The sequence below is a fragment of the Pan troglodytes genome, chromosome 15 (assembly GCF_028858775.2).
Source record: "Pan troglodytes isolate AG18354 chromosome 15, NHGRI_mPanTro3-v2.0_pri, whole genome shotgun sequence".
In the NCBI taxonomy this organism is placed as follows: Eukaryota; Metazoa; Chordata; class Mammalia; order Primates; family Hominidae; genus Pan; species Pan troglodytes.
The window spans coordinates 35,719,355-35,739,151 of NC_072413.2; the positions used below are offsets into that span (position 1 = coordinate 35,719,355).

The following is a 19,797-nucleotide window of genomic DNA, read 5'->3' on the forward strand; positions in this document are numbered from 1 at the left end:
ATTCATCTATATATCTGTTTTGTTACCAGTACCATGCTGTTTTGGTTACTATAGCCTTGTAGTACAATTTGAAGTCAGGTAGTGTGATGTCTCCAGCTTTGTTCTTTTTGCTTAGGATTGTCTTGGCAATGCAGATCTTTTTTGGTTCCAAATGAAATTTAAAGTAGGTTTTTTCAATTTTTTAAGAAAGTCAATGGTAGCTTGATAGGGGCATTGAATCTGTGAATTACTTTGGGCAGTATGGCCATTTTCAAGATATAGATTCTTCCTATCCATGAGCATGGAATGTTTTTCCATTTATTTGTGTCCTCTCTTATTACCTTGAGCAATGGTTTGTAGTTCTTCTTGAAGAGATCCTTCACATCCCTTGTGAATCGTATTCCTAGATATTTTATTCTCTTTGTAGCATTTGTGAATGGGAGTTCACTCATGATTTGTCTGTCTGTTTGTCTGTTATTGGTGTATAGGAATGCTTGTGATTTTTGCTCATTGATTTTGTATCCTGAGACTTTGCTGAAGTTGCTTATCAGCTTAAGGAGGTTTTGGGCTGAGACGATGGGGTTTTCTAAATATACAATCATGTCATCTGCAAACAGACAATTTGACTTCCTCTCTTCTTATTGAATACTCTTTATTGCTTTCTCTTGCCTGATTGTCCTGGCTAGAACTTCCAATAACACCAATAATATGTTGAATGGGAGTGGGTATGAGAGGGCATCCTTGTCTTGTGCCAGTTTTCAAAGGGAATTCTTCCAGTTTTTGCCCATTCAGTATGATATTGACTGTGGGTTTGTCATGAATAGCTTTTACTATTTTGAGATATGTTCCATCAATACCTAGTTTATTGAGAGTTTTTGGCATTAAGGGGTGTTGAATTTTGTTGAAGGCCTTTTCTGCATCTAATGAGATAATCATGTGTTTTTTGTCATTGGTTCTGTTTATATGATGGATTACATTTATTGATTTGCATATGTTGAACCATCCTTGCATCCCAGGGATGAAGCCGACTTGATCGTGGTGGATAAGTTTTTTGATATGCTGCTGGATTCAGTTTGCAAGTATTTTATTGAAGATTTTTGCATCAATATTTATCAAGGATATTTGCCTGAAATTTTCTTCTTGTTTTGTTTGTCTCTGCCACGTTTTGGTATCAGGATAATGCTGGCCTCATAAAATGAGTTAGGGAAGATTCCCTCTTTTTCTGTTCTTTGCAATAGTTTCAGAAGGAATGGTACCAGCTCTTCTTTGTACCTCTGGGAGAATTTGGCTGTGAATCCGTCTGGTCCTGGACTTTTTTTGGTTGGTAGGCTATTAATTACTGACTCAATTTCAGAACTTGTTATTGGTCTATTCAGGGATTTGACTTCTTCCTGATTTAGACTTGGAAAGGTGTATGTGTGCAGAAATTTATCCAATTCTTCTAGATTTTCTAGTTTATTTGTGTAGAGGTGTTTATAGTATTCTCTGATGGTAGTTTGTGTTTCTGTGGGATCAGTGGTGATATCCCCTTTATCACTTTTTATTGCATCTATTTGTTTCTTCTCTTTTTTCTTCTTTATTAGTCTGGCTAGCGGTCTATTTTGTTCATCTTTTCAAAAAACCAGCTCCTGGATTCATTGATTTTTTGAAGGGCTTTCTATGTCTCTATCTCCTTCAGTCTGCTCTGATCTTAGTTATTTCTTGCCTTGTGCTGTCTTTTGAATTTGTTTGCTCTGGCTTCTCTAGTTCTTTCAATTGTGTTGTTAGGGTGTGAATTTTAGATCTTTCCTGCTTTCTCTTGTGGGCATTCAGTGCTATAAATTTCCCCCTAGACACTGCTTTAAATGTGTCCCAGAGTTTCTGGTACATTGTATCCTTGTTCTCATTGGTTTCAAAGAACATCTTTATTTCTGCCTTCATTTCATTATTTACTCAGTAGTCATTCAGGAGCAGGTTGTTCAGATTCCATGTAGTTGTGCAGTTTTCTTAATCCTGAGTTCTAATTTGATTGCAGTGTGGTTGGAGAGACTGTTTGCTATGATTTCCATTCTTTTGCATTTCCTGAGCAGTGTTTCACTTGCAATTATGTGATCAGATTTAGAATAAGTGCAATAGGTGCTGAGAAGAATGTATATTCTCTCAATTTAGGGTGGAGAGTTCTGTAGATGTCTATTAGGTCCGCTTGGTGCAGAGCTGAATTGAATTCCTGAATGTTCTTATTAATTTTCTGTCGTTGATCTGTCTAATATGGACAATGGGGTGTTAAAGTCTCCCACTATTATTGTGTGGGAGTCTAAGTCTCTTTGTGGGTCTCTAAGAACTTGCTTTATAAATCTGGGTGCTCCTGTGTTGAGTGCATATAGGTTTAGGACAGTTAGCCCTTCTTGTTGCATTGATCCCTTTACCATTGTATCATGCCCTTCTTTGTCCTGTACAAGTGCTTTGTACAGGAGCTCTTGTGAGGCACGCCTGGTGATGACAAAAATATCTCAGCATTTGCTTGTCTGTAAAGGATTTTATTTCTCTTTTGCTTATGAAAGTTCATTTGGCTGGATATGAAATTCTGGGTTGAAAATTCTTTTCTTTAAAAATGTTGAATATTGGCCCCCACTCTCTTCTGGCTTGTAGGTTTTCTCCCGAGAGATCTGCTGTTAGTCTGATGGGCTTCCCTTTGTGGGTAACCTGACCTTTCTCTCTGGGTGCCCTTAACATTTTTTCCTTCATTTCAACCCTGGTGAGTCTGATGATTATGTGTCTTGGGGTTGCTCTTCTCAAGGAATATCTTTGTGGTGTTCTCTGTATTTTTTGAATTTGAATGTTGGACTGTCTTGCTAGGTTGGGGAATTTCTCCTCGATAATATCCTAAAGAGTGTTTTCCAACTGGGTTCCATTCTCCCCATCACTTTCAAGTACACCAATCACTTTCAAGTACACCAATCAAAAGTAGATTTTGTCTTTTCACATAGTCCCATTTATCTTGGAGGCTTTGTTTGTTCCTTTTCATTCTTTTTTCTCTAATCTTGTCTTCACACTTTATTTCATTAAGGTGATCTTCAATCTCTGATATCCTTTCTTCCGCTTGATCAACTCAGCTATTGATACTTGTGTATGTATCACGTGCTGTGTTTTTCAGCTTCATCGGGTCATTTATGTTCTTCTCTAAACTGGTTATTCTAGTTAGCATTTCCTCTAACCTTTTTTCAAGGTTCTTAGCTTCCTTGCATTGGGTTAGAACATGCTCCTTTAGCTCAGAGGAGTTTGTTATTACCCACCTACTAAAGCCTACTTCTGTCAGTTCATCAAACTCCTCCATCTAGTTTTATTCCCTTGCTGGCAATGAGCTGTGATCCTTTGGAGGAGAAGAGACATTCTGGTTTTTGGAATTTTCAGTCTTTTTCTGCTGGTTTCTCCCCATCTTCATGGATTTATCTACTTTTGGTCTTTGATGTTGGTGACCTTCGGATTGGGTCTCTGACTGGACGTCCTTTTTGTTGATGTTGATGCTATCCCTTTCTGTTTGTTAGTTTTCCTTCTAACAGTCAGGCCCCTCTGCTGCAGGTCTGCTGGAGTTTGCTGGAGGTCCACTCTAGACCCTGTTTGCCTGGGTATCACCAGCAAAAGTTGCAGAATAGCAGTAGTTGCTGCCTCTTCCCTCCTCTGGAAGCTTCGTCCTAGAGGGGCACCCACCAGATGCCAGCCAGAGCTCTCCTGTATGAGGTGTCTGTCAGCCCCTACTTGGAGGTGTCTCCAAGTCAGGATACACAGGGGTCAGGGACCTACTTGAGGAGGCAGTCTGACCCTTAGCATAGCTTGAACGCTGTGCTGCGAGATCTGCTGGTCTCTTCAGAGCCGTCAGGCAGGGATGTTTAAGTCTGCTGAAGCTGCGCCCACAGCCACCCCTTCCCCAGGTGCTCTGTCCCAGGGAGATGGGGGTTTTATCTATAAGCCCCTGACTGGTGCTGCTGCCTTTTTTTCCAGAGATGCCCTGCCCAGAGAGGAAGACTCTAGAGAGGCAGTCTGGCCACAGTGGCCTTGCTGAGCTGCAGTGGGCTCCACCCAGTTCAAACTTCCCTGCGGCTTTGTTTACACTGTGAGAGTAAAACTGCCTACTCAAGCCTCGGCAATGGTGAACCCCCCTCCCCACACCAAGCTGGTGCATCCGAGGTCGACCTCATACTCCTGTACTGGCAATGAGAATTTCAAGCCAGTGGATCTTAACTTGCTGGGCTCCGTGGGGGTGTGACCTGCCAGCCAGACCACTTGGCTCCCTGGCTTCAGCCCCTTTTCCAGGGGAGTGAACGGTCTGTCTTGCTGACGTTCCAGGTGCCACCGGGGTATAGAAAAAAAATTCCTGCAGCTAGCTCGGTGTCTGCCCAAACGGCCACCCAGTTTTGTGCTTAAAACCCAGGACCTTGGTGGCGTAGGCACCAGAGGGAATCTCTTGGTCTGTGGGTAGCGAAGACTGTGGGAAAACCTCAGTATCTGGGCCAAAATGCACGGTTATTCAGGCTCAGTCCCTCACAGCTTCCCTTGGGTAGGGAAGAGAATTTCCTGACCCCTTAACACTTCCCAGATGAGGCAACATCCCACCCTGCTTCACCTCACCCTCCATGGGCTGCACCCACTGTCCAGTCAGTCCCAATGAGATGAACCAGGTACCTCATTAGGAAATGCAGAAATCACCTGCCTTCTGCGTTGATCTCACTGGGAGCTGCAGCCTGGAGCTGTTCCTATTTGGCCATCTTGCCAGCAAATCCTCCATTTGTTTCTTAATTGCATCTTCTATTTCTTCCATCTCCTCAAAAGCAGAAGTCTCCCTTCTATTAAATTTGACAGTATAAATTTTTCATTTTAGTGATGCCCATACAATTATATTTATGTGTTATATGACAAAATTCAAGATAAACTTTGTTGCCTGAGAACTATACAGTGGTATATAAATGTAAGTGGCTTTGTGAGTATAATCTCCTACCACTCTGCTTCCCACATCACCAAATTTATGAAGCACACAGTATACTCTTAGATAATCAGGAGCTGGCCCTACATTAATTCCAGGTACTGTAGTATATTTAATAGTTATATATTTCTGGCCAGGCGCAATGGCTCAGGCCTGTAATCCCAGCACTTTGAGAGGCCGAGGTAAGTGGATCACTTGAGATCAGGAGATCAAGATCGTCTTGTGCAACATGGCGAAACTCCGCCTTTACCAAAAATACAAAAATTAGCTGGGTGTGGTGGCATGTGCCTGTAGTCTCAGCTACTCAGGAGGCTGAGGTAGTAGAATCGCTTGAACCCCAGAGGTGAAGGTTGCAGTGAGCTGAGATCATGCCACTGCACTCCAGCCTAGGTGAAAGAGCAAGACTCTGTCTCAAAAAAACCTCCAAAAATTTGGATATTTTTTAATGCTTCCTTAGAATTATTTGTATAGGTTGTTACATTTCTAAACATGAATTCAACAGATATTTAGTGAAACCCAATTTATATTGTGAAATGTAGCATCCAGAAAACTTGTAATAAATATTAATAAATATATTGACAACTTATCCAGTTTAAAATTCTTGAAATTTTAAGTTCAGTATTAATTGGCTTACTTTATAATAAAGAAATTATTTTTTCTCTGAAAGTACTTTAGCAGGTTATTTTATTAAACTAAACCAACTGCAGCAACAGTGGAAGCAAATCATTGAAGTTACTAGACTGTCTGATTTGCAGATTAAATTTCCTCATACATACTCTTATCCATTCTGAATATATTTCCCTCTCTCTGTATGTCGTTCAGAATTAAGGCCTATTATACTGGAGCATATGCTGATTTCCTTAAAAATAAGTGAGCAAGTCAGTGATTTTCTTTTTTCAATTAAAAATAATATTTAAGATGGGGTCTCACTGTGTTGCTCAGGCTGGTCTAGAACTCCTTGTCTAATCCTTCTGCCTTGGCCTCCCAAAGTGCTGATATTACAAGCATGAGCCACCATGCTCAGCTTCAGCTATCTTCTTGAAAGGGTCTTAGCAAATTAATTGATGTAGTAAACCAGGAAATAAAAGTAGACATTATCCTTTCAGAAATATATTCTTAGGAAAAAGCAGCACATACTTCTACATTTCATATTTGCTTAGGTTTTATTTATTTTAATTGAGTAAAACAAGCCAAACCTGCCCATTTTTTAAAAAAGAATGATTTAAGAATGTTATCAGTAAGTGAACAAAGGTTGAGAAAACTAGTTTCCTTCTCCCAATTCATGAAAAACCTGTAGGAACAGGCAGTTGTTTTTCTCAGTAAAATGTTTATAAAATACTTGAGTATTGTGTAACATTTTGTACAAAGTTAATTAGATATAAGTAACTCCTTTTAAAAATTATACAGATATGAATGCGTATTCTTTGGCAGGTATTGTGCCAGTTATTTTCACATATGTAGATCACCTCATTTCATTCTCATATGATTTCCATGATATTTTTCTCATAGTTTTCGAATTGAGGAAATTAATATTCAGTAGGTAAGTTTTTTTTCCAATGTCACTCAGAGCGAATGACAAGACTGAAATTTGAATCTTTATCTTCTAAGTTCAACCCAACATCTCTTCATCTACACCAGTTTCAGCATTGTTGACATAGTGGTCTGGATAATTCTCTGTTGTAGGAATCTATCCTCTGTTTAGCAGCATCTTTAGCTTCTATTCACTAAATGCTAGTACCATCTCACCCTTCCCGCCACCCCCAACAGTTGTGACAAAAATGTCTTCAGATGTTGCAGAATGTCCTCTGAAGAACAAAATTACCCCTGGTTAAGACCTACTGATCTATATTGTTGTACCTCATCTCTAAATTTTAATCCAAAAATATTTATCCAATTAAAATAAATAGCATATATACAACACACTAATGATTGAGCAATTACTGTAAAATAAATGAAGCATAAACAGAATAATAAGTGCATATTGTAGGATGATGAGTAAAATGATCTCCTGTAAGGACTTGTCCAATACCTGATCATGGAGACAAGAGAGGAAGTCAGGAAAAGTAGCATCAAAAGTTGGTATAAATGGAAAAATACTAATTGCAAAAGTAAGCTTAATCCATGTTTAACATTACAATTAAGATAGAGTTCAATGAACAGGTAGGCAGACGAGTTGAAGAGAATATAAATATCTGCAAGCAAAACATATAAGTGGCTCATAAACCTTATAATTCCAAGTTACATTTAGCTGAGGTGGCATAGAGAGTCAGGGACCAGGAAAATAGTCAGGGCCACAGACATAAAGTAATAGACCAGGGAACATAGAAACCACGACAGAAACCACTTCAGACAGGAAATCTATTACATGGCACTCACTGGAGTAATACACATTAAGGACATTTTCTACCTTGGCCTGCCATTGGACTCAATGTGGTGAGCAACAAAGGAGATAATGTGCAGGCTTATTTGATGTGAATTAGAAATATGATCATATCAAACATTAGTAAGTAAAAATATTTTTAAAGTTTTACTTTCTACACTAAATTATAAAACTTAAATTTATAAAGAATTATATAATTTTAAAACTGGAAGAGCGAATTTAAACTTTGCTTATCTTATTACCTCATTAACTTCCTGGTTAACAGAAATAGTTAACATCCTATGTGGATATTGTGTAAGTTGCACTATTGATTACATGCTTTAGAATTTCTGAGAGTGATTCAGTGACTCTTTGGCTGTTACTTCATCGTTTATGTTTACTGTAACTTAAAATATGTTCCTATACAACTTAAGTGCCTTTGAGGAGTTATAATACTACTACTACGCTGAAAATGCACCTGAAAATTAGTAACTTTGGAAAGAGGGTAAATGTAATATGTCTTTGTGAAGAAAGCTAAACAAGGAGGCCTTGTTGTCAATTAAGGAAAGACCATTCTGAGGAAGAAGTACTAAAGCAAAAATTGTGCTTCAGTGGTTACAGATTTATAAATGCTTGGAATATAGCTCTCCTGCATCACCTTTATTCCTATTGGAAAATTCCTTAGAATTATAGATGTTTTGATTTACTGAAGTTCTTCAGGAATGTATTCTTCCCATAAAATAAAATTGCTATATATAAATGAAGTATTAATATGTTAGAATTGGGAAGAAAACCACAAGATGAAATGGAAAAAAACTGCAAATTACAAGTTCTGAGAAGGAAGAGTAGGATCTATGAGACAGACTAACAAAGAGGAAAATCAAGATTTAGATTGAAGACCCACGTAGGTGTATCTAAGAAAGTGATATTTTTGCTTTGTCTTACTGGATGAGTAAGACTTTGTCAGGTAGAAGCATGGATGGAAAGGCATTCCAAACAAATACCTTCAGCAGAAAAAACTTGACACGCTTGAGAATCTGAATGCCTAGCTAAAAGGTGCGGAAGGAGGTAGAAAGGTCAGTGATGCAGGGCTTTATAGACCACAGCAAGTATAGAAGAGGTTTCCAGTGCAGACATAAAGACTGTAGGTTCAAATTCTGGCTCTGCTACATGTATTAAATTACTTATCTCTGTTTCCATTTGTATCAGTAAAAAAAGGAATATTAATAAGACTTCTCATGCAAGTTGTGACATTTAGTGAGTTAACATATAGCATTTATTATTTTTAGAGACTGTTTTCTGAATGCATGGAAATGCTATTGCAGGTTTTTAAGTGACATTGTCTACTTCCATCTTTTTAAAAAGATCATGTCCATTGTTTGGGAAAGCCTTGATGGTAATTAACAGGTTTCCAAGGTATTTTGAATGCGAAGCAGCTTTTGAACTTGCGGGTACAATCCAAACATGTCCATCTGAGAGAAAAATCAAAATCAGGTATAAATTTGCCCCCTAAAAATTAAATGATAGAAGACTAGAAAGTGAGGAGTGATTAGGAAATTAAATCAGGATGCTCATAATTTTAATAATGGTGAGACTTTGAAAACTTAATCATTGATTCTTTTTTTTTTTTCCAGGTAATTTTTCTTTTCTTTTTTTTAATATATTTTTTTATTATACTTTAAGTTTTAGGGTACATGGCACATTGTGCAGGTTAGTTACATATGTATACATGTGCCATGCTGGTGCACTGCACCCACTAACTCGTCATCTAGCATTAGGTATATCTCCCAATGCTATCCCTCCCCCCTCCCCCCACCCCACCACAGTCCCCAGAGTGTGATATTCCCCTTCCTGTGTCCATGTGATCTCATTGTTCAATTCCCACCTATGAGTGAGAATATGCGGTGTTTGGTTTTTTGTTCTTGCGATAGTTTACTGACAATGATGATTTCCAATTTCATCCATGTCCCTACAAAGGACATGAACTCATCATTTTTTATGGCTGCATAGTATTCCATGGTGTATATGTGCCACATTTTCTTAATCCAGTCTATCATTGTTGGACATTTGGGTTGGTTCCAAGTCTTTGCTATTGTGAATAATGCCGCAATAAACATACATGTGCATGTGTCTTTATAGCAGCAAGATTTATAATCCTTTGGGTATATACCCAGTAATGGGATGGCTGGGTGAAATGGTATTTCTAGTTCTAGATCCCTGAGGAATCACCACACTGACTTCCACAATGGTTGAACTAGTTTACAGTCCCACCAACAGTGTAAAAGTGTTCCACATCCTCTCCAGCACCTGTTGTTTCCTGACTTTTTAATGATTGCCATTCTAACTGGTGTGAGATGGTATCTCATTGTGGTTTTGATTTGCATTTCTCTGATGGCCAGATGATGAGCATTTTTTCATGTGTTTTTTGGCTGCATAAATGTCTTCTTTTGAGAAGTGTCTGTTCATGTCCTTTGCCCACTTTTTGATGGGGTTGTTTGTTTTTTTCTTGCAAATTTGTTTGAGTTCATTGTACATTCTGGATATTAGCACTTTGTCAGATGAGTAGGTTGCGAAAATTTTCTCCGATTTTGTAGGTTGCCTGTTCACTCTGATGGTAGTTTCTTTTGCTGTGCAGAAGCTCTTTAATTAGGTATTGATGGGACGTATTTCAAAATAATAAGAGCTATCTATGACAAAACCACAGCCAATATCATACTGAATGGGCAAAAACTGGAAGCATTCCCTTCGAAAACTGGCCCTCTCTCACCACTCCTATTCAACATAGTGTTGGAAGTTCTGGCCAGGGCAATTAGGCAGGAGAAGGAAATAAAGGATATTCAGTTAGGAAAAGAGGAAGTCAAATTGTCCCTGTTTGCAGACGACATGATTGTATATCTAGAAAACCCCATTGTCTCAGCCCAAAACCTCCTTAAGCTGATAAGCAACTTCAGCAAAGTCTCAGGATACAAAATCAATGTACAAAAATCACAAGCATTCTTATACACCAATAACAGACAAACAGAGAGCCAAATCATGAGTGAACTCCCATTCACAATTGCTTCAAAGAGAATAAAATACCTAGGAATCCAACTTACAAGGGATGTGAAGGACCTCTTCAAGGAGAACTACAAACCACTGCTCAATGAAATAAAAGAGGATACAAACAAATGGAAGAACATTCCATGCTCATGGGTAGGAAGAATCAATATCGTGAAAATGGCCATACTGCCCAAGGTAATTTACAGATTCAATGCCATCCCCATCAAGCTACCAATGACTTTCTTCACAGAATTGGAAAAACTACTTTAAATTTCATATGGAACCAAAAAAGAGCCCGCATCGCCAAGTCAATCCTAAGCCAAAAGAACAAAGCTGGAGGCATCACACTACCTGACTTCAAAGTATACTACAAGGCTACAGTAACCAAAACAGCATGGTACTGGTACCAAAACAGAGATATAGATCAATGGAACAGAACAGAGCCCTCAGAAATAACACCGCATATCTACAACTATCTGATCTTTGACAAACCTGAGAAAAACAAGCAATGGGGAAAGGATTCCCTATTTAATAAATGGTGCTGGGAAAACTGGCTAGCCATATGTAGAAAGCTGAAACTGGATCCCTTCCTTACACCTTATACAAAAATCCAATTCAAGATGGATTAAAGACTTAAACGTTAGACCTGAAACCATAAAAACCCTAGAAGAAAACCTAGGCATCACCATTCAGGACATAGGCATGGGCAAGGACTTCATGTCCAAAACACCAAAAGCAATGGCAACAAAAGACAAAATTGACAAATGGGATCTAATCATTGATTCTTAATATGTAATTGGTTACGGTATACTGGTTACTGCTTTAGGCATGATAGGCAAATGCAGAATTCCCAAACGAAGCTGTCTCACTGAGTTTTAAATTAGGCCATATATGTAAAGTTAAAATATAAGGGAATGAAGTAGCCTAAGATTTTGTAAACAGTTTACAAAAAGCATTGCCGTTAAAGAAACAATGATAAATTGAACTTTATTTAAATTGAGAACTTACCTTCATCAAAAGACAGCATTAAGAGTCAGGCATGGTGGCATATGCCCATAGTCCGAGCTACTCAGGAGGCTGAGGCAGGAGGACTGTTTGAGCCCAGGAGTTCAAGGTCAGCCTGGAAAACAAGTGAGAACTTGTCTCAACCAATCAATCAATATACACATACATAAGACAATATGAAGAGAATGAAACATCACTGCATCCATATTACAATAACTAAAGTTAAAAGCATTTGACAGTGCCATTCTGAGGGAGGATATAAAGCAATTGAAACTCATATTTTGCTGATGGGAGTACAAATTGGTACAACTAATTTGGAAGACTATTAGCAGCATCTAAATCTAAATCAGCATCTATTATCGTTGTACTAAATCTGAAAATAACGCATACCCTTTGGAGAAATTCTACTTTAGACATGAATACCTAGGTCCATCAAAAGACATGTACAAGAATATTCATAGCAACAACTGTGGACAGTTAAATAAGTTACAGCATATGTATATAACAGAATATTTTATAGCAATAAAAAGCAATGAATTATATGCAACAGCAAGGTGAACTTCACTTACCAATTGTTGAGGAAAATAAGCCAGACAAAAAGTTTAAAAATAGGCAATTTACATTTTGATAAAGGTTGGATTAGTACTTACCTTTAGGGGAGGGGAAAAAATGGGAGGGAACACTGGGGGGTCTTCTAGATTTCTGCATTTGTTCTGTATTTTGTTCTTCACATTTTTTCAAGCTAAATACTTTGTATATATGCACTTTGTGTAATTTAAAACGTATTTAACAATTAAAATATAACTAATGTTTTAAATATAAAGAACATAAACAAGTACCTTTTTAAAGGTTTAGCTTTTAGTTTGTTTCTTTTTAATTTCTTTCTTTCATGCATCTTTCAAGGAGATAAAGAGGGTGAGCTGAAGGAAATTGGAACTTGGAACAGACAAGAATGCAGAAAGTGAGAGGACACAGAAAAAATAGTAAAATGGGCAAGAGACAGCCTTTAAGCATATGGGTTGGTAGAAAAAACTGAGAAGAAATGAAGTAGGGATAGTTAGATTAATAACAATGTGCAATCCATGAAAAAAGGTATTTTTTGCACTCTACAAATGTGGCACTACACACTATTCTAATTTTCTGTGTAGTAACCAATTGACCAGGGCTTAGTAACAGTCCATATTCTTAGGGGTTTGAATCCTGAAGTGATTTCATTTGGTATGCTGACTGTCCTTGTTTCATGTCCATCCTAGTTCTATGGGACGCCTTCTCCAAAATAAGCATGCTGTAAAGGCTTATAGGTAACTTAAACTAAAAGAGGAAATTTATAATTAGTTTGAACAGTTTTAAAGAAAGTATCAGGCTAGATATTAGGACAATGCCAAAGTTCACTAACTAGCTTTTTGCAGATTTAATAATGATATTGCTTTCCTTCCCATTATCAATCTATATTATATAGTTAAGTTGTTTTACTTCAAATGTCTCCAATCGACATTTCCTTTGTATGCATATACTGAAATGATATTTAATAAAAAAGAACATCTCCTGTGTGGAGTTTAAATTTCTCTTATTAAATATTTATATTTTCAAAATGTCTTTATTTAATTGAGTGAGGTGCTTGGTGCCATTTCAAAATAACCTCAGGTGGTAGGTGTAATGACATATCAAAGATTTGACCTTTAGCATTTTAGGATTCTATTTGTCTGCATTTTCTTCTGCATTCATTTAGTCTTAATTTATATGCTATTTCTCTGTATGACTTAATGAGTAGATGTATTCATAAAGAGATTCATTAGCCAAAAAAATATATACACATGTATATATGAATACATTTTATTTCTGTGCAATCTGACTAGTGATTTTAAATTCATTTATATCTCAACTGTGACAAGTAGAAAATCAAGTAGAAAATGCTATGTAGAAGGCTGGTCAGTGTTTGCATAAACCTCATCCATTCTCATTAAGTGCTTGGCAGAATAGACCCTCGATCTCCTAAACCAATGCCCATTCTCTTCTCACTTCTTTCAGCTTATTACATTCTTTTATTTGCCTAGAGATACTTTATTTTCCAGTTCTCTGCTATTCCTTTTAAAGAAAATTGAATGTAATATTTACACTGATATAATTAAATTAACATCTTGCAGCATCTTTTTGTATGCTTTGGTAGCATAATCATTTGTCTGGGTAGCTTTCAGCCTAGAAGCAGAGAAATTATCAATTATAATGTTGTGACATAAAAATTATTTTCATTTGCTCATTTAAGTATTTATTGATTTTTAGAACTAGAGATTCTAAATGGAGGTTTTTGTTAAATATATCATAGATCACTCAGTTTACATTACTTATCTTTAAATTTTTTTAAATATTTTCTCAGTTTACACAAATCTTTGTCTCAAGAAGAAAATCTGAAGGATCAGTTTAACTATACCCTTAGTACATATGAAGAAGCTTTAAAAAACAGAGAGAACGTTGTTTCCATCACTCAACAACAAAATGAGGAACTGGCTACTCAACTGCAACAAGCTCTGACAGAGCGAGCAAATATGGAATTACAACTTCAACATGCCAGAGAGGCCTCCCAAGTGGCCAATGAAAAAGTTCAAAAGTAAGTTAAATGATCGTGTAATACTTCAAACACATGAAACAAAACAAAACACTTTCTTTGGGAACTAAACAATATGTAGTTATTGATCATGTTAATAGTTTAGAACAAAAGTAGAATTAACCCAGTGAACTTTTTTAGATTGGATACCATATGCCATATTTGGGGTCAAAAAAGTCATTTTCTTGGGAACCATTGTTACCATATAGGGCAAACCATTTTTATTTAATAACTGATCATCAGTTCATGGAGGCCATACTATTTAAATCATTTTACAGTCACAAGTTAATAGGCAAAGTTATTAGCAAGGGGAAGAGGCAGTCAAGTTACCACCTGAACTAATTTAGCTTTACAATAATCCTGCTTGAGTTGAGATCATCTGTGACATTGCAACCTGAGACTTGTAGGTGCATAAAAACCAGTAGGGTGAAATTAATTTTCTTGTGTTGTTCTTCTGAAGTATTCAATACTGCTTTTCACAGTGCATAATTATATGTGTTTATTTTGAATGATCTTTGCATTTTTATTAAAATTTAAATAAAGCTGCATAATCTGTCAGTCCTTTTGACAGCGAGCAAAATGTTAACAAACAGCTTACCAAGCAAAGAAGTCACTCGTTAATTTAATGGACTTGAACATTGTAGCAGAATTTTCTGAGACACCTTTAATGTAATAGAACCACTGTAATAGAATACATAGAACACATGTAATAGAATATATTTTAACCTTCTTTATGTATTGTTAACAGCACTACAGCATTCACATATCTAGTCACCTTCAATTTCAAAGATATACCTTTTTCCTTAACAATTTTTATGTCAGTTTTACACTGTGAAGCAGTGCTCACATCAAGGTTTCTTACTTCCCACTACTTCTTATTTGAAAATGTTATCTTGACCATTTCCTCAATATCCCTGAAGTTATATTTTGATTAATAGCCAAAGTTATGTAAGTCAGTAGTTTTAAATTAGACCATTTTAAAACAGTTTAGAAATTGTGCATTTTAATCTTTACTAGCCGTGTACCTTGAAACTTTTGATTTATGTAGGTATTATATATATTTGTAAGTTTAAAGATGGGATTTATATTCAGTCAGAAACTATATGCAGTTATTCACAATGTACGTTAATATTCTAAGAACACTATGATGTATAGGTAGATCTCATTTCATTGTAAATCACAATCAGTAACTTTTGACAGGATCTGATTTGGCTCTGTTTGCTTAAAGTCTACAAATACATACAAATTTCAAATTTTTCTTTATATATAATCCATTAATTTCTATACATGACCAAAATTCCCTGAAACAGTGGTTCCCACAGACCAATTCTATTTTCAAAAAATCTTTGGATGTGTTATCAACCTTTTATTTTTTAGATCTCATCAACTATCATCATCATTTCATTTAAAAAAACAATTTTTATACACCAAGAAGTAGAAATAATATCATCTCAGATAATGTTTTAAATTAAATAACTTTACTGAAAGGCCAAGATAACCAAATAGGAAAAGCTCTAGTCTGCAGCTCCCAGTGTTGATCGACACAGAAGATGGGTGATTTCTGTATTTCCACCTGAGATACCTGGTTCATCTCGTTGGGACTGGTTGGACAGTGCATGCAGCCCACCGAGGGTGAGCCAAAGCAGGGCAGGGTGTCACCTCACCCGGGAAGCACAAGGTGTCGGGGGATTTCTTTTTCCTAGCCAAGGGAAGCCGTGACAGACTGTACCTGGAAAATTGGTACACTCCCACCCAAATACTGTGCTTTTCCCACAGTCTTACCAACCTGCAGACCAGGAGATTCTCTCTCATGCCTGGCTTGGTGGGTCCCACGCCCATGGAGCATGGCTCACTGCTAGCATGGCAGTCTGAGATCCACCTGTGAGGCTGCAGCCTGGCAGGGGGAGGGGCGTCTGCCATTGCTGAGGCTTGAAGGTAAACAAAGTGGCTGGGCAGCTCAAACTGGGTGGAGCCCACCGCAGCTCAGCAAGGCCTACTGCCTCTATGGACTCCATCTCTGAGGGCAGGACATAGCTGAACAAAAGGCAGCAGACAACCTCTGCAGACTTAAACGTCCCTGTCTGACAGCTCTAAAGAGAGAAGTGGTTATCTCAACACGGCATTTGAGCTCTGAGAAGGGACAGACTGCCTCCTCAAGTGGGTCCCTGACACCCCTGTAGTCTAACTGGGAGACACCTCCCAGTAGGGGCCGACAGACACCTCATACAGGCGAGTGCCCCTCTAGGACGAAGCTTCCAGAGGAAGGATCAGGCAGCAATATTTGCTCTTCTGCAATATTTGCAGTTCTACAGCCTCTGCTGGTGATACTCAGGCAAACAGGGTTTGGGTGGACCTCCAGCAAACTCCAACAGACCTGCAGCTGAGGGACCAGAGTGTTAGAATAAAAACTAACAAACAGAAAGGAATAGCATCAACATCAGCAAAAAGCACATCCACACCAAAACCTCATCTGTAGGTCACCAACATCAAAGACCAAAGGTAGATAAAACCACGAAGATGGGAAGAAAACAGAGCAGAAAATCTGAAAATTCTAAAAACCAGAGCACCTCTTCTGTGCCAAAGGCTCACAGCTCCTCACCAGCAACGGAACAAAGCTGGATGGAGAATGACTTTGATGAGTTGGCAGAAGTAGGCTTCAAAAGGTCAGTAATAACAAAATTCTCTGAGCTAAAGGAGCATGTTCAAACCCATTACAAGGAAGCTAAAAACCTTGAAAAAAGGTTACATGAATGGCTAACTAGAATAAACAGTGTAGAGAAGACCTTAAATGACCTGATGGAGATGAAAACCATGGCAGGAGAACTTCATGATGCATGCACAAGCTTCAATAGGCGATGCAATCAAGTGCAAGAAAGGATATCAGTGATTGAAGATCAAATTAATGAAATAAAGTGAGAAGACAAGATTAGAGAAAAGTAAAAAGAAACAAACAAAGCCTCCAAGAAATATGGGATTACATGAAAAGACCAAATCTTGATTGGTGTACCTGAAAGTGACGGGGAGAATGAAACCAAGTTGGAGAACACTCTTCAGGATATTATCCAGGAGAAATTCCCCCACCTAGCAAGGCAGGCTAACATTCAAATTCAGGAAATATACAGAACATCACAAAGATACTCCTTGAGAAGAGCAAACCCATGAAACATAATTGTCAAATTCACCAAGGTTGAAATGAAGGAAAAAATGTTAAGGGTAGCCAGGAAGGTCGGGTTACCCAGAAAGGGAAGCTGACTAACAGTGGATTTCTTGGCAGAAACCCTACAAGCCAGAAGAGAGTAGGGGCCAATATTCAACATTCTTAAGGAAAAGAATTTTCAACCCAGAATTTCATATCCAGCCAAACTAAGCTCCATAAGTGAAGGAGAAATAAAATCCTTTACAGACAAGCAAATGTTGAGAGATTTTGTCACCACCAGGCCTGCCTTACAAGAGCTCCTGAAGGAAGCACTAAACATGGAAAGGAACAATTGGAACAAGCCACTGCAAAAAACATGCCAAATTGTAAAGACCATCGATGCTAGGAAAAAACTGCATCAATTTACGGGCAAAATAACCAGCTAACATCATAATGACAGGTTCAAATTCACACATAACAATATTAACCTTAAATGTAAATGGGCTAAATGCCCCAATTAAAAGACACAGACTGGCAAATTGGATAAAGAGTCAAGACCCATCAGTGTGCTGTATTCAGAAGACCCATCTCACATGCAGAGGCACAAATAGGCTCAAAATATAGGGATGGAGGAAGATCTACCAAGCAAATGGAAAACAAAAAAAGCAGGGTTTGCAGTCCTAGTCTCTGATAAAACAGACTTTAAACCCACAAAGATTAAAAGAGACAAAGAAGGCCATTACATAATGGTAAAGGGATCACTTCAACAAGAAGAGCTAACTATCCTAAATATATATGCACCCAATACAGGAGCACCCAGATTCATAAAACAAGTCCATAGAGACCTACAAGGAGACTTAGACTCCCACACAATGATAATGGGAGACTTTAACACCCCACTGTCAATATTAGACAGATCAACGAGAGAGGAGGTTAACAAAGATATCCAGGACTTGAACTCAGCTCTGCACCAAGCAGACCTAATAGACATCTACAGAACTCTCCACCCCAAATCAACAGAATATACTTTCTTCTCAGCACCACATCACACTTATTCTAAAATTGACCACATAATTGGAAGTAAAGCACTCCTCAGCAAATGTAAAAGAATAGAAATCACAAAAAACTGTCTCTCAGACCACAGTGCAATCAAATTAGAACTCAGGATTAAGAAACTCACTCAAAACTGAACAACTACATGGAAACTGAACAATCAGCTCCTGAATGACTACTGGGTAAATAACGAAATGAAGGCAGAAATAAAGATGTTCTTTGAAACCAATGAGAACAAAGACACAACATACCAGAATCTCTGGGACACATTTAAAGCAGTGTTAAGAGGGAAATTTATAGCACTAAATGCCCACAAGAGAAAGCAAGAAAGATCTAAAATTGACACCCTACCATCACAATTAAAAGAACTGAGAAACAAGAGCAAACAAATTCAAAAGCTAGCACAAGGTAAGAAATAACTAAGATCAGAGCAGAACTGAAGAAGATGGAGACGCAAAAAACCCTTCAAAAAATCAATGAATCCAGGAGCTGGTTTTTTGAAAAGATCAACAAAATTGATAGACTGCTAGCCAGACTAATAAAGAAGAGAGAGAAGAATCAAATAGACACAATAAAAAATGATAAAGGGGATATCACCACCAATCCCACAGAAATACAAACTACCATCGAGAATACTATAAACACCTCTACACAAATAAACTAGAAAATCTAGAAGAAATGGATAAATTCCTGGACACATACACCCTCCCAAGACTAACCCAGGAGGAAGTTGATCCTCTAAGTAGACCAATAACAGGCTCTGAAATTGAGGCAATAATTAATAGCCTACCACCAAAAAAAGTCCAGAACCAGACAGATTCACAGCTGAATTCTACCAAAGGTACAAAGAGGAGCTGGTACCATCCCTTCTGAAACTATTCCAGTCAATAGAAAAAGGAGGAATCCTCCCTAACTCATTTCATGAGGCCAGCATCATCCTAATACCAAAGCCTGTCAGAGACACAACAAAAAAAAGATAATTTTAGACCAATATCCCTGGTGAACATCGCTGTGAAAATCCTCAATAAAATACTGGCAACCCAAATCCAGCAGCACATCAAAAAGCTTATCCACCATGATCAAGTCAGCTTCATCCCTGGGATGCAAGCCTGGTTCAACATATGCACATCAATAAACGTAATCCATCACATAAACAGAACCAATGACAAAAACCACATGATTATCTCATTAGATGCAGAAAAGGCCTTCGACAAAATTCAACAGCCTTTATGCTAAAAACTTTATGCAATAAACTAGATATTGATGGAACGTATCTCAAAGTAATAAGAGCTATTTGTGACAAACCCACAGCCAATATCATACTGAATGGGCAAAAACTGGAAGCATTCCCTTTGAAGACTGGCACAAGACAAGGATGTTCTCTCTCACCACTCCTATTCAACATAGTATTGGAAGTTCTGGCCAGGAATCAGGCAAGAGAAAGAAATAAAGGGTATTCAATTAAGAGGAAGTCAAATTGTCCCTGTTTGCATATGACATGATTGTATATTTAGAAAACCCCATTGTCTCAGCCCAAAACCTCCTTAAGATGATAAGCAACTTCAGCAAAGTCTCAGGATATAAAATCAATGTGCAAAAATCACAAGCATTCCTATACACCAATAACAGACAAACAGAGAGCCAAATCATGAGGGAATTCCCATTCA

General features: G+C 37.7%; 1 protein-coding gene across 49 annotated transcripts in view; it reads left to right on the plus strand.

Moving 5' to 3' along the window:
- Positions 1-19,797, plus strand: part of MIPOL1 (mirror-image polydactyly 1) — a 381,371-nt gene that overhangs the window by 289,172 nt on the left and 72,402 nt on the right. For 46 of the 49 annotated variants that reach the window (XM_054665977.2, XM_016926017.3, XM_009427716.4 and 43 more), the window contains one exon: positions 13,714-13,944. The exons of 2 other annotated variants lie outside the window; for them this stretch is intronic. In XM_054665977.2, the coding sequence (XP_054521952.2) occupies positions 13,714-13,944 (231 nt within the window). Of the gene's footprint in view, positions 1-13,713; positions 13,949-19,797 lie in introns of those variants that run through there. One more of the 49 variants, XM_063792852.1, reaches the window with a different exon arrangement.